We start from the raw sequence: 14,323 nt of genomic DNA, 5'->3' as shown, positions 1-14,323 counted from the left end.
ACCACAGATTTCTTCTGGTGTCCTTAGGGTGCATCCCTAGAAAAATACAAAGTACAGCACAGTGCACAATTACATACTGGAATTGGAAGTTTACTTCTTCTGGAGATGAGAGAATTTCTGCAGCTCATAGATAGATATATATACATATATAAACTGCTTTGCTGGACACAAATATAAAAGCAGTGGTGTTGGCCACATTTGTCTCGAACACCATCGGGCTGGCTTTTCTGTTCTGGGAAAGGGATTATCACATCCGCATTGCAAGACTTCGACAGTTTCATCTGTTGATGAAGTACAGGTGTTGTTTCAGATACTTGCATGCTTGAGCCTGGCTGTCTTGAATGGTGAGGGTATTTGCTGGTACTTTGGTGCAAGAACATGCTTGCTTGGTTGCTCATGTTTCCACGGAGGCAGTGCTGCAACAGTGGAAAAGAATTGCCTAACATTCTGGAATGGGTTGATACACTGGTTAATTTGTGCTAGCTAGCATTTTGTGAGCTGCTCTTCTGTTTTTTTTCCCCTCTTACAGAGGCCATAGTAAAGCTTCGTCTTGTTACAGAAGAGCTTTTTTTTTAATTTTTTTTTTTTTCCCAAACCATTGTGAAACCTTGTAAGAGCACTTTTTGGTCAATATAGCACCCACGATGCTCAACTCTATAAATAGCTGCTACAGATAATGGTTGCTGCTGTCTTCCAGAAGTACCCAGTCACTGACGATGGGGGTGAGGCCTTCCCAAATCCGGCTGTCAGCGTTCATGCAGTGGTTGAAACGTTTTCCCTCTTCAGTCTCTTCCGTATAAAAGTCACTAGTGCCCCCAGGGGTATGCACATGGTGGATGCTGCCACCAGTAGCCCAATCACTGCCAGGGCATAGCCTGGGTAATCCTTTGTCACCAGCTGCCCCTGCAAGGGAGAGAAGAAGCGCTGGATCAGTGGGTTTCAGGGCTCTGGAGTCAGGCCTGGAACAAAGCTCTGTGGACATTCAAGAAGCACTTGCAGGCTACGGCAGCCCGTGACTGCCCTTGGTGCTTTTCTTTGTCCAACTGTACAAGCTTAAAATTGACAAGAACAGAGCTGCTGACAAAAAGCTGTGTTAAAGAGCAGATTTTTGGCTTGATTCATGTTTCTTAATGAGATGGCTGGCCCTGACCTCTGTCAGGTCTCTGCCTCCTCCCCTGGAGCTGGTGGGCTCATGCTGACACCCAGTCAACAGGCCAGGCCTGCTGCAGGCCCCAAATCAGTGAAGACATGAAAACAACAGGCGTGATTTGTTTCTGCGTGCTAGGAATATTCCCACAAAAGGTTATGAAACCAGTGATTACTTATCCAGTAGTAATTCCTCTACAATAAATATGCAGTTCAGCATTTGTACAAAAGCATTTTGGCCATCAAGAAAAATGTATATGGAAATTATGAAAACTATTCCAGCAGCAGCTCAGTTCTGTTAAACTACCACTAATTTTGTTCAAAATACTACACTGTGAAAGTAACTTTTTAAAGTGTATTTTTTTAAGATAGTATGTGGGACTTCAACATGAATAAAATTTTCCTGTTTGAATGAGTTGATTAAGAACTGTAGAGTGAAATTAGTCCATTTTACACCACCATGGCGTCGTTGGCAGTAGGCCAAGTTTTCCCTGTTTTCCCACAAATTAAGGAGTTGCCCCTACTCCAGCTGCAAGCTTTTCAGAAGGCAGTTTTGTGGAACAATGTAGTCAGGAAAGAAGGCTGTGTCCTTGCAGGAATTAAAGAAAGTTAAAAAAAAAAAAAACACAAAACAACCAAAACCAATTTACCTGTGTGGCATCCCATGCTTGGTATTGCAGTGTTCCTGTGAGGATATAGTCGGTGAGGTAAAATATAAATAGGCTTATAATTAGCAAAGGACTAGCAACAGCCCACATAATTTTCCAATACCAGTTCGGCTTGCGTCCGATCATGGTGTCAAGATCTTTCTCAAATCTGTGTTAAAAAAAAAAAAAACCACAAAACCATGTTTTTGAGAACAGCTGCATATCTTCAGTTGACACCTTGATCTGAGAGACTTCAAAATCACCTCCAGAATCAAATATGTGAGATGGGAAAGGGGAGTATAGTTGACTGGAAAAGTAACAGAGAGGTATTGTCTGAAGAACTGGCTTATCAGGATTATACAGTGAGGTTGAAATAAAAAAGGTAGCAGGGCTTCTGAGAGGATCTCAGACTGTGGAAAAGTAGCTAGGAATAGGTACAGCAGACAAAGTCCCAACAGCATTCTGCCTGGAGTGTAAGGTCAGACCGTTACTGGTGTAAGCTGATGGAGAAAAGCAATTATGCTTAGGTACTGTGGAGAAAACACAGCTCGTTTTTGTGTAGTTGAGTTGTTCTCACCACGGTTAGTCGCCTGTCTTTGAGGAAGTACTGAAGCTGGGGATGGTAACTAAAATCACACGGGACACCTGGATGTGACTTGAAGGCTTTGAACTCAAACAAGGACGTAACACTAGCATAGGTGCCTGTACGCGTACTGTGGGAGCAGCAGAATGACAAAGCAAATACTAAAGCCCTTTCCTTTGGATTCCCTGAGCACAAACACCTCTGCTGCGTAAAACCTTTCCTGATGCCAAACTTTGCTTTTACCCATGAGGGATGACTTGGGAGAGCAGCAACGTGACCGTCTTTGAAATCAGACTTATTGGCACAGTTGTGCTTCTGCTGCGTTGCTGTGAAAGGAGCAGCAGAGTTTTGGCAGACGGTGCTCTGGAGACCGAAGAACAGAGGAGCAGGGAGCTCATTAACACCCCCCGTGCCTGCAAGAGAAGGTGTCAGCCCAGCCTAGCCCCCCCCACGCAGCCCTGAACCCAAGGGGTCTGCAAAGCAGGGGAGACCCCACTGCCTTGCTAATACCATAGGGTAGGAGAAAAATTTAGCCTGAGGTGGTATTTTTATTCCTGGCCCTGCGTGTCTTGGCCAGTCGTCACACCCTTGCTATCCCACTGTAAAGAGAGAGAAGGGTTCAAGCCTTTACCTTCTTATCCCGTAGATGTAACACACAGCAATGGTTTCTACCAGCACGATGAGCAGCAGCGAGAGGGTGGCTGCGTAGTCGTTGAATATGTCAAACCAGTAATTTCCAGCCTCCATGGTGAAGATCAGGCCAATCACGCAGTTAACGAAACACACGACTCCTGCGTGGATAAAACAGGGACCCTGCTGTTACGCCTGGAAACCCAGTTGTGTAGGGGAGGTGTCATACTTGTGATTAAAAAGGTGGTGCGACTAAAAAGCTGGTGAGACAATCGATTTTCACTCCTGAACAGCAGCACATATCACTTTTGGTCAAAGACTGAGGAGGTTTGCAGTTGGGATACCAGTGATATGACTGGAGAGCCACTCACTGCAGGTGTCTTGACGTGTCTCCCGGCCCTTTGAATTTCACCAGTGAGTAGACACCACTCTGAAGGAGCTGGGGTGTGTTGGGCAGCCTGCAAATGCACAGCCACACTTGCCTTAGTGTTTTGAGAGCTCCAGAGGGGATCATAGAATTTTAAGGTTGGAAGAGACCTCCAAGATCATCAAGCCCAACCGTCAACCCAACACCACCATGCCTACTAAACCATATCATGAAGTGCCACGTCTACACATTCTTCTAACACCTCCAGGGACGGCGACTCCACCACTTCCTTGGGCAGGCTGTTCCAGTGCCTGACCACTCTTTCAGTAAAGAAGTTTTTCCTAATATCCAACCTAAACCTCCCCTGCCACAACTTGAGGCCACTTCCTCTTGTCCTATCGCAAGTTATTTGGGAGAAGAGACCAACACCAGCCTCCCTGCAGCCTCCTCTCAGGCCGTTGTAGAGAGCAATGAGGTCTCCCCTCAGCCTCGTTTTCTCCTGACTAAACAATCCCAGTTCCCTCAGCCGCTCCTCATAAGGCTTGTTCTCCAGACCCTTCACCAGCTTTGTTGCCCTTCTCTGGACACACTCCAGCAACTCAATGTCCTTCTTGTACTGAGAGGCCCAAAGAGCGCCGTACAGGCTGGGCAGGATATCCCCAGGGCAGACAAACCCTTCTGGCAGCATATTTGATATTCCCTGCTCCATCTGAGGTCAAAGAGGGACCCTCAACAGCTGTTTAACACTAAATCTTTTGCACACATGTGCTTTCTCTCCCTGCATGGCCAAGGCTGCTCATGGCCGGTGCTTACCTGAGATCACCTCCTTGGGGAAACGGGCACCAATGGCCTTGCTGTCAGTCAGTGGCGTGAGGATAGCGGCGGTGTTTCCCAGCATGCTGCCGATGCCCAGCATCAGCAGCATGAAGAAGTAGAGCACGGAGTAGAGCTGGGGCACCTCCATGTTTTTGATCGCTTCAGAATAGACTATAAATGCCAGTCCCGTCCCCTGGACAGCCTGCCAGCGAGAAGCAGGGAAGAAGTGAGTTATGGGCAGCTCCTCAGCTCAATAAGGGACATAAGAATAGCGACACGTGAGACTGATCCTCTACAATGACAAAATACACCCGTGTGGCAGTTCTGCACAAATGACAGATGAGATCTTCACTGATTTATTCAGAACTGCAGAGAAACTGGCGCAGTCCTGCTCGTAGAGAAAATATTTGCCCCATACCTTTGCGACCCTGCCCTGTCTCACAGCTGGAGCCAGCAGTCCGGCCGCATTGCCATTTGGCTCGGTTGCTGATGAGCCAGATGAGCCCCTTGCCAGGCTGAGCCAGTGCCCCCCCTCCACATCCCGAGGTGCAGAAACGAGCCCCACTGCAGCCCAGGCACCAGCACAAAGCAGCAACTCACCGTATCTAGCTCAGCTTCCAAGCTGCAGTTTTTAAGCCGTGGCAATAATTGTGCGTATTCCTGGGGGTGGGTGGCCATGAGGTAGTCTTTCATCTCATTGAGGTTATCTGCTGTTAAGGAGCCTTCCTCCAGGTCAAAAGCGTTCATCAGCAGCAGGATCACCCTGGGAAAGATTATAGGAATTCAATGACTTAAAAAAAAATTGATGCTGGTTTTACACCTCACCCACTCCTCCATCAGCCCCTCCACATGGGGATGCTCTGCTGGCCCCAGGGCTCTGATCTCCTTGGATGGGAGCCACCATACTTCCAGCACGATGCTGGGATGTAGGCAACCTTCTGCTCATCCCCGCTTCAGAGGGAGCAGCTCCCACACCCACACTGCCACTCCCAGGCAGGTTTTCTGGATGCTGGCCAGTGCCAGCCGGTGTCTCTTCCTCTTTGCCCTCTGGTCCCATGTCCACACCCACCAATTTAATGAGCCTTTTGGCTAGGAGCAGGGGCTTGGTTTCCTCTCTGATCAGCAGACAGATTGAAAGCTGCAAAAATATGAGTAAAAGTGTAACTGCTGCAGGCCCGGTGCCAGGGACGGCATGCGCGCTTGCTGCCTCAGGGCACGATCCTGCAGGCCACTGGGCACCTCCAGAGCATCACCACCGAGGAGGCTGAGCCCATGGCACAGGGCTTTGCCTTGAAGGGGGGGATCTGAGCATCACTGCAGCCCTCCAACACCCTCCCCGAAGATGATCTGGGACCGGGGTGCAGGGGAAAGTGCCACTGTGACTCACCCAAGCAAACTGACCCTCTCAACCCTGCCTGCTGGAAGCAGCACCCAGGTGTCAAAAGGCACACCAGCTCTGACCTTTTGTCTCGGCCTTCATCACTTTAAATTGCCCCATTAGCTTTATTAGAGCAGTATCAGGTCTGGTCTCTGGGCAGCGCTGGCAGCATCGTGTGCTGTTATTTATTTACCTCCTCCCTTGCCTTCCCCAGAACAGCTTGCAGTGAAAAACAAGTGAAATACCAGCCTCTTACTTGTTTATACAGCTTTCGTAGTTAAACGTTGCCTTGAAGCCGTAGATGGAGAAAGTCACGATGCTGGCGAAGATGGACGTGGCACTGTTGATCAGTGAGACGATGACAGCGTGCCTCTCGCAGTTGTTGTTGGGCTCGTTGTAGCTGGCGAACGCGATGAGGCTGCCAAAGCCCAGGCCCAGCGAGAAGAAGATCTGCGTGGCGGCACTGATCCATGCCTTGGGGTTTGACAGCTGTTCCATCTGCAAAATTGGATGGGGAAGAGTGGGAGTGTGAAGCTGTGCATGGATGCCTGGCACTGCCCCAGCCTGTGGGGATGGAGACAGGGACAGGACCCTTTGCATGCTCATTTTAGCTCAGGGTTACTGCTCAGTTTGGAAGTAATACGCTACGGGTCGTGAAATGGGCAGGTCTTTTTCTGCAGGAGAAGGCAAGCAGCTTATGGGCACCATGGCAAAACAGCCTCTAGCCACTCCCAGCCAGGGTTTCTAGCTGTCTGACCTGAGCTACTGCTGCAAAAATTCAATGCAAGGTAAAGGAGTAGCGCTACCTTTTAAAAACCTACACGTTTGGTAACTAATAACATTTAGTGAAAAATTCGGTGTGACTTTCTGTACCTTTGGTGTGAACATGTAGACGAGCCCGTTCACAGCTCCGTGAAGTGTTAATCCTCTGATAAGGTATATGATGAGAACGCAGTACGGCAGAGAGGCTGTGACATAGACCACCTGGAGGAGAGGGGGGAAATACCTTGGTCTAAAGAACACACAAGACTGGCTGTAATAGCTCAGCTCTTTCTCCCTTACAATAATGGAAATGCTTTATATAAAGTATTTGTTACCTTGTATTAATCTTTAAACAATTTTTTTTGTTTTGTTTTACAATTAGGAAATTTTCAGGTAAGTCTAACTTTAGACTTAGGTTTTAGGGAAATTAGTTTTTATTGATAATAAAGACCCTGTGCTAATGTTCCCACCAGTCTTCTCTTTCATTGGAAAAATAAGAATGACACCCAAAATATTTGTAGCATTGACAAACTCAGTTCTGCAGCATTTAGTGGAGTAACACCAGTTTGCAACCATCTGTCAAGAGGGCATTAGGCAAAGGTCATCCATCATCTGGTCCAGGAGGAAGGTAAGCAGACCTCATAAAAGGTCAAAAATCAAACTTGACTGAAAATATTTTAATAATTCAGATGGTAAAAAGACTTTAACTTAGTGTAACCCAGATGGGAGACAGAGGGAATTAAATTTTTCAGATCTTTCAGTTGTCTTCTCTGAGCTTTTGAGCAAACCCCTGAGTTTGAATCCAAATGTTTGATCTCCACATTGGGAAGACACGTGGAGAGAAAATAAATAAATAAATAAATAAATTAAAGGGAGATACCCCAGTGGTTCACCCAGAAACTTACACAAAAACTAACTCACAAAAAACATGTCTTCCCAAGCTCTTGGGAAGAGGAGTGGATGGGCAATTACAAAATATTCCTCTGATTTGCACCTGCCTGCACTGCCAGTGGGCATCTGCCTTTCCTTGTTACACATCTGGAAATGCAGCAGCTTCACCTTCCCCAGCAGGACAGCCCCACTTCCAGTTCCCCCTTTGCTCCCCCTAATGAGACCTGGCTTTCACAATGCACTTTCAATGCACCTTGGCTATTTATTTGTTTCTTTTTTCCCCACAAAGCCAGCTGCAGCAAGTTGAAGAGGTTATTCCTGGTTTACAGTCTCTTGGCTTTCTGTGTTCGGCTAATAAGATTTGGGGATTACAGCCCTCAGCTTGCTTCTTAGTGTAGGCTCAGCCAGGACGTTGCTTTTTTCCCCCCTTCCTCACAATTTCTGCTGTGAATAAAAAGTGAGCGGAAATGCCTGGTAGACATCTTTTTTTTTTTCTTGAAAAGACTGAGGAACAGACGTCTCCTGACACGGCTCTGCTCTGGCAGGTGGCTTTCTGCAGGGCCAGCAGAATAGGTGCCTGCATTTAAAGGACTTTTCTGGTCAGGTGTTGTGTTTTTTTTTTTTTTAATATCACTCAGCATTTTGGTTGAGCCTTCTTCAGTTGCAACTTAACAGGTTGGCAGAAGCAGCGGGGCTGGCTGCTCCCAGGGAGGTGTCACAACCTCAAGTGACAGCAGCCATGGCCGCTGTCTTTTTGGCTCTCATTTATCCTCCCTGCGTTCTACTGTGCCCATGTCTCACCTTTCCAGTGGACTCGGTGCCGCGGAGGATGCAGAGGTAGACCACCAGCCAGGCCAGAGTCAGGCAGAGCGCCTGCTCCCACTGCAAGCTCCCACTGGCCTCCAGTGACGGAGAGATGTTCAGGGTCTGCCGGTACCAGAAATACTGGGTGGACGATGTCTTCTCGCACTCCTCCTCATAACCCGTGCGGTTGCTATTCAGGGGGCAGGTGGCCCATGGCAGGGGGTCCTGCAAGGGAGGGAAGGGATGTGGGGTAAGCGCTCACTGTCAGCATGGTGGGGAAAGCCAGGGGGATGAAGGTGAGAGCAGCTTTTTGTCTGGGACTTGCTTGTCCCCACATTGTGCTGCCTGCCACTGGGGCTGACACTCTCTCTTGGTCTTCACCGTCTCTCCAGAGAGGATCCTCTCCCTGAGGACTGACCCTTTCCCAAAGACTGAGCCTCTCTGACCCTCTCCTCCTGATGACGTCCCCCAAGGCCAACCCTCTCCTCTGCCTTCAGACAGACCCAGTCCAGGGTACAGGACATCATGGCCACCAAGGCACATGCAAGCAAGGCATCACAGGGCTGGCCTCAGCCTGCGTTTCGTGGAGAGGAGGGGAGAAAACACCCCAGTGCAGCCCCCAGAGAGAGACACCACTGCCTCATTTTTCCCCAAAAAAAAGCCCTGGAAGGGTTTCTGGAGCTTTTGGTCCCCTCCGCAGCTGATGACAGTGCTAGGCAATGTCTAGCACCAACGCAAAGCCACCAAGACCCTCTGTGGCCACAATGGGGTCGAGCCATGCCACTGGGCGCCCACGCACCTGGAAGGAGTGGAAGAGGTACCAGAAGGCCCAGGCATTTATCACATTGTAGTACATGGAGAGGAAGAAGGAGACGATGACGCTGGCAACACCTGCAGACATGGAGGGAGGCACTCGGTCAGCGGTGAAACCCCGAAATGCCCAGGACCCCATAATGCCCTGGCGGGGGCAGGGAAATTTGCCTCTGTATGGCCCCATGCACAGGGCATGCCCCTGCCGCTGCAGCCTCTCCCTCTTCTCGTCGGAGCTATTCTGCACTGGTTTTTTATACTTTAGCCCCTGAGGGGGTAAATATTCAATGTATCATTAAAAATAAAATGTGAATGTAAGCAAATTAGTGATAGTTTGGGCTATCAGGGTAACTTAATAACATAACAACGTAGCTGAGAGGGGACATTGGTAAGCAGCAGGCAGCAACAATAGGAAATTAAGAGACTGTTTTGTGACTCAATGTTGAGCTTATTGGGATGATGCTTTTCGGGTCAAAGCCCAGTGCAGGCAGCCCCAGGGGCTGGGTTAAGTGCGGCCCTCACACTGTGAATTTGGCTATCTGCCTCAGGGCAGGGGGACTTCACACCTCCACGGCCAGGGACCTGCTACAGTGAGCCAGGCTCTGGCCCCAGTGGCCTGCGAGGGACAGGGCCCTCTGGAGAACCGCTTTGCTCAGCCCAGTGAGACCCAGTAAAACCCCAGCTCCTGCCTGGTTTCCACTCCGGAAGGTAAAGCTCTCTGTTCAAAATCACCTGTCTTCCCCTGGGCACTTAAACGTAAAGTTCCAAACTGAGAACATACCGACACCGCAGAGGTACGGACTTATTATTTTCCAGGCACCGATGCTGCCCTGACGCATGCGCTGCCCCACGGCCAGCTCCAGGTAGAGCAGCGGCATCCCCTCAGCGATCAGCATGATAAAATACGGGATCAAAAAGCCACCTGCAAGAAAAATCCAACAGATGACTTTCAGCAGATCAGCAGCATAATAAACACCAGGTTGCCCTATTATTCATGGTCAAATTGCCCTGTTAATATTCCAAGAGGTGCCTGGAGCTGGGTCCTGTCCAGCCACCTTGTGTATTGAGGGCACGGCCCAGCCCTGAGGGACATCTCATGGCATTTCAGGTGGCATACGAGATGCCGGTGGGTGCCAAGCGCCTGAGTGCAGGGAATTTTCCACGGCCACTTGGCAGCTCTGGGATTTCTGCTGTTAAAATGTGCCCGTCGCCACCCCAGTGCAGTGGGGCTGCTCAGGTGCTTTGCGGGCAGCTTGAGCAACATTCGGGGCTGGGGCTGTTAAAGGGTAACCAACCGCCAGCCAAACATTTTAAAAGATAATGAGAGAAAGAGGAACGAGGGAAAGATTTACTTCATGTGTGGTGGTCTGCAGCAGAGCCGAAGTGCTTGCTGAAAAAGTAACAACATTGAGTTGAAGAGAGTTTTAAGTGACATATTGAAGTCTGGCCTAGCTTAAAAAAAACCCCAAAACTAAAAAAAGCTCCCTGAAAAACCCATGCTGAACCCACAAATGCCAGGTGAAGGCTTTTCCCCACTGCTGGTTCCCACCTAAGCAGACCCTGGGACAGAGGCACACAGTCTCCCCCTGCCCCACATCTGCTCATCCCTGGCATGGAGACCTCAGGGATGCTCCTGCAGAAGAGGAACAGCAGGAATGGGTGGGCAGGTGCCAAGGGAAGGGAAAGGACCTTCCCACCCAGCAACCAGGATGCGCTTCGGCTTAAATTTTTTCTGGGGAAAAAAAAAGTAAAAATCCTTGTCTTCAACTTGGGGCTCGCTTTAGAAAGAGCTAATGACTGAGTCAAAACCTGGATTTTTGTGAAGGCTTTCCTGCTTCCCTTTTTACAGCAAGCCAAAAATATTTACGTAAATATCTCTTATTTAGGATTTAATCTGCAGCATTAACATTCCTCACAATGGGCTGGTGCAGCGCCACAGAGGAATGAACTCCGGGCAGCAACCGAGGCAAAGAACTGGAAATAAACACCGAGCAATAATCCGGTTTATTCTGGAAATTAATTTCCCACCTCCCGGCTCTCTCATTATTAACAACCCCTTTGTTAGGCTGTTAGATAACTTCCTACGCCGCAAGGGAGCTGTCGGAGGTTTAGGAGCTCCCGCAGCCGCTCTGTCCCAGCAGGGCACGAGCCACCCCAGGAGCCACTGAGGGGAATCTTCTGGGCTCTTCCACCCTCCCAGCAGCGTTGCCACATGCTTGGCTTTGGCTTTGCCGCCTTGCAAGAAGGAGGAGGAGTGCCTCCAGGCTTGCTCTTCGCCCCAATGTCCCCCGCAGGTGATGGTGCTGGGGTCGAGCCCTCTGCCCCTTGCTCGGCACTCTGTTTTTACACAGATCTTGCTCCTGATGCTACTTTTCCTAAAGGGTAGAACCAAAAATGCCTCATCTAAGTGACTCAGGGCAGCTGTATGAACCAGCTCCTTATCTGCTGCAAACCAGCACAGCCCCACTGACCTCCCTCCTCATTTACACCTAGCGTTGCTCCCTGTGGTGCCAACCGGCCCCCAAAGCCAGACCCCTGAGGCTGGCACAACATGCGGAGCGTGCCCTGGGTCTGGCCGAGGCACCGGGCTCGGCCAGCGGCACCCTCGCCTCCGCTGAGCATCCTGCCTAGTGCCCAGGGCCTTCCTGGGGTATCCAGAGTGCTGCTGAGTGCCTGCCCTGCTGTGACCCATCCCAACATCGGTTCAGCCTGGCCCAGCCTGCTTACGGACAGACCAACTGCACGACCCCCCCGCCCTCCTTGCTCTGTGTGGGTCTGGAGGTGAGCAAGGTGAAGGAGGCAATATGCTGATGATGGGAAAGGCAGGAGATTGTAAAGTCTGAGATAACACCCCGTTTATGGGTGACACTGGTGATAAGGGCTCTCTTGCTCAGCTGGGCAGGACAGGGACTGGCTCTGTGCTTTTTCACAAGGAAGATGCCAAATAAGCAGTTGCTGGCATCCTCCCTAAGCCCAGTGCCTGGTGTGTCCAGCTTTTAAGTCCTGAAACAATGTTTTGTCTGCTTGGGTTTTGCAAACCCTCTGGAAAGCCACAGAACTCTTTTTAAGGGCGTAGTGAAAAACAATTAAGAAAAGCAAAGCCTGCTGTCAGGAGTTTTAGTTTAAAGCAGGGAGAGCTGCCTCTCACCCGGGGAAATTTAACCAGGGAGGACAAAAGTAGTGGAGAAACTCCTCTTACAAAAACATGCTTTTCAGAAAATACTTGGGTTTATTAAGTCTTTTTTTCTGGTTAATCAAGTGTTCCAGTTTTGGTTACGCTTTGGAGAATTTTCACCATCTACTACACTACTGACGGCTGAGAAGAAGAGGACAAACCACGCAAAGACTCCAGTATCAGTTTTGCTGTCCTTCAGGACATCTGCCATGGGAGGCTGATAGTGAACTAATCACTGCAGTTTAATTGCCTACAGAAACACTTGCATTTTAAGCTTTGTGCTAGAGTTCAATGTCAAACATTAAGTCCTCACCCTTAAAAGCATCTGCTTGGAGGAATACACCCAGAATTGCTGCACGTCTATCATTTCTGCTACCTGAAACATCTAAGAAAGCTACAGCCACTGCAGCGTCTAGCTCGTACTGTAATTTCACCCAGCGTTTTATCTGGATTTTTCTGACCCGATCTCACACAGCAGCTCTTATGCTGTCCCAGCAGCAAGCTGGCTTTTCAACAACCGGCATGAACAAACTCCTACCACCACACGTGCATTTAAAAGTAAGCCACGAGCCAATAAAACAAGCAAAAAGCACTTAAACCTCTCAGTGTGCTTCTTCCTGAAAGGAAGAAAAGGCTGAAGCAGACCAGAAGCAAGTGAGGCAGATGCTCATCATGTCACTTAACGCACGGCCGGATGGGTCCAACACTACGACAAGGGACGCAGTGTGAGAAGCAGTATAAAACTGTGATGTCTTATACAGAGAGGCTTTCAAAACATGGTCGTTAAGCACTGGTAGCTGTATACTAGAAGAGCTTACTAGTGTTGAGTATTAATTAATCTAATTAATTGACTTTTGATTTCTAAGGAAGAATATCTGTGGCTGGTACGATACAGACATCATCTTTATCCAGTTTGGACCTAGAAGAAGGATAAACTTTCAAAGAGCTTTTTTTTTTTTTTTTTTTTTTGGAGCCCAAACCAATTTAATCCCTGTTTTCAAAGCTTCCCAGGAGGCTTAAGCTGTGGAACTCCTGTTGATTCAGCCAACTTCAAGGCAGAAAAGATAACACATTAATGACAGCATGTTGAAATACAGCTGATCCTTAAATTAAATCAGCATAAGCGTTTCCCTTTCTCAATATGTTCCAAGTTAACTAACAAGGAATTGAACTCATTTCTGATGCCTTCAGAGGGGTTCAATGAGGCAAGAAAGTAGTAAAGTAATACCATGTGAACCTACATCTCTCTCTCTACCTCCATCCTTTCAAAAAGCAGGGGCCTTCCCACTGTTTGACTCCACTTCTAGGCAAGGAAAGCTGCTGTACTGGGGCAGCTGTCAGGTAAAAGCCTTATGCTAAAGAATACATAAAATCAGGCAGCAATAGAAGAGATTGCATACCAACAAAAAGCCTGACCTCCTACCCTGTCCTAGACCCTGCTGGGTGGACAGGGTGTTAGCATGGACAATGTAGTTTTGGATTTAAAGCTTGCGACACTCCTCCTCCAAGGAAGCAAGAAACATAAGGCACACTTACCTCCTCCGTACATCTGACATAAGTACGGAAACCTCCACACGTTTCCCAGCCCCACGGCATAGGAAATGCAGGCGAAAATAAACTGCAGGGGGTTGTCCCATAGTGGCCGGGATTTCTCCATTGCCTACTCGCAGGCAGAGGTTTCAGCAGAGCCTTCCTGCCTTCGCTCCTTCAGGTCCTCTGCCAGCCCTGCCTCAGACTCCACGCCAGCCTGGCTTGGAGGGGAGGGAAAGGCGGTGGAGCTACGCTTGCCAATTCCTATCAAGCTTTTTAATTACTAATCTTATTAACAGGCACATACTGAAGTAGGAATGCTGGTAAATAGATTATAGACACACAGAACTATAAAATTGGCACTTTGGGTGAATAGCTGCTTGGGTTTTGACTGGCGTTTCTGGGAAGGATGTGAGCCCAGGGATTTTTATCAGCTCACATGCCAACTTGACACAGGGAGGAAATAACACTGGGGCTGCAGCTTAGTTTTGGAAATGGGAAACTCCTTCCTCACAGGGCTCTCTTCCCTGGGAGGGGCATTTTTGTGTGTGAGGTACCAGATTGGATTTGATAGCCCAGGGAAGGGGATTCCCACACCATTAGGAGCAGGCTTAGTAGCTGTCAGAGCTGCCTTTTGTTCCCAGTGTCCCTTGCCCTAAACAGGCCCTCAGGCATCCCATCACTTGCGCCCTGATGCTCATTCCAACCAGCCCAGCACACTACCCAGTTCCAAAAGCAGCCTTGAAACAGTTCCCATCAGCCACTGAGGTCCCCAGGCTGCTGC

The 14,323-nt window shown here is 49.0% G+C and overlaps 1 protein-coding gene across 1 annotated transcript; it reads right to left on the bottom strand.

The window, feature by feature from the left end:
* Nucleotides 1–74: 74 nt before the first annotated feature.
* On the bottom strand, nt 75–13,666 carry SLC6A20 (solute carrier family 6 member 20). The gene is made up of 11 exons (XM_010117971.2): nt 13,546–13,666; nt 9,616–9,756; nt 8,824–8,915; nt 8,022–8,249; nt 6,441–6,551; nt 5,824–6,065; nt 4,790–4,952; nt 4,187–4,391; nt 3,008–3,167; nt 1,797–1,962; nt 75–903 (listed from the first exon to the last, which is right to left on the bottom strand). Exons 1-11 carry the CDS (start codon nt 13,664–13,666, stop codon nt 754–756), a joined length of 1,779 nt encoding a protein of 592 aa, XP_010116273.2. The 3' UTR covers nt 75–753.
* Between the last annotated feature and the right edge of the window lie 657 nt (nt 13,667–14,323).

This window comes from Chlamydotis macqueenii, chromosome 2 (genome assembly GCF_036417535.1).
Source record: "Chlamydotis macqueenii isolate bChlMac1 chromosome 2, bChlMac1.mat, whole genome shotgun sequence".
In the NCBI taxonomy this organism is placed as follows: domain Eukaryota; kingdom Metazoa; phylum Chordata; class Aves; order Otidiformes; family Otididae; genus Chlamydotis; species Chlamydotis macqueenii.
This window is presented reverse-complemented; position numbering and strand designations above follow the sequence as displayed.

Bases quoted from the DNA above. Each gene is read 5' to 3' on its own strand.
- SLC6A20 (XM_010117971.2), bottom strand. From the start codon at position 13,666: ATGGAGAAATCCCGGCCACTATGGGACAACCCCCTGCAGTTTATTTTC. The intron at 8,250-8,823 runs GTGCGTGGGCGC...CCTCCCTTGCAG, and splicing joins ACCTCTTCCACTCCTTCCAG to GACCCCCTGCCATGGGCCAC. The intron at 6,066-6,440 runs GTACAGAAAGTC...CCAATTTTGCAG, and splicing joins TCTACATGTTCACACCAAAG to ATGGAACAGCTGTCAAACCC.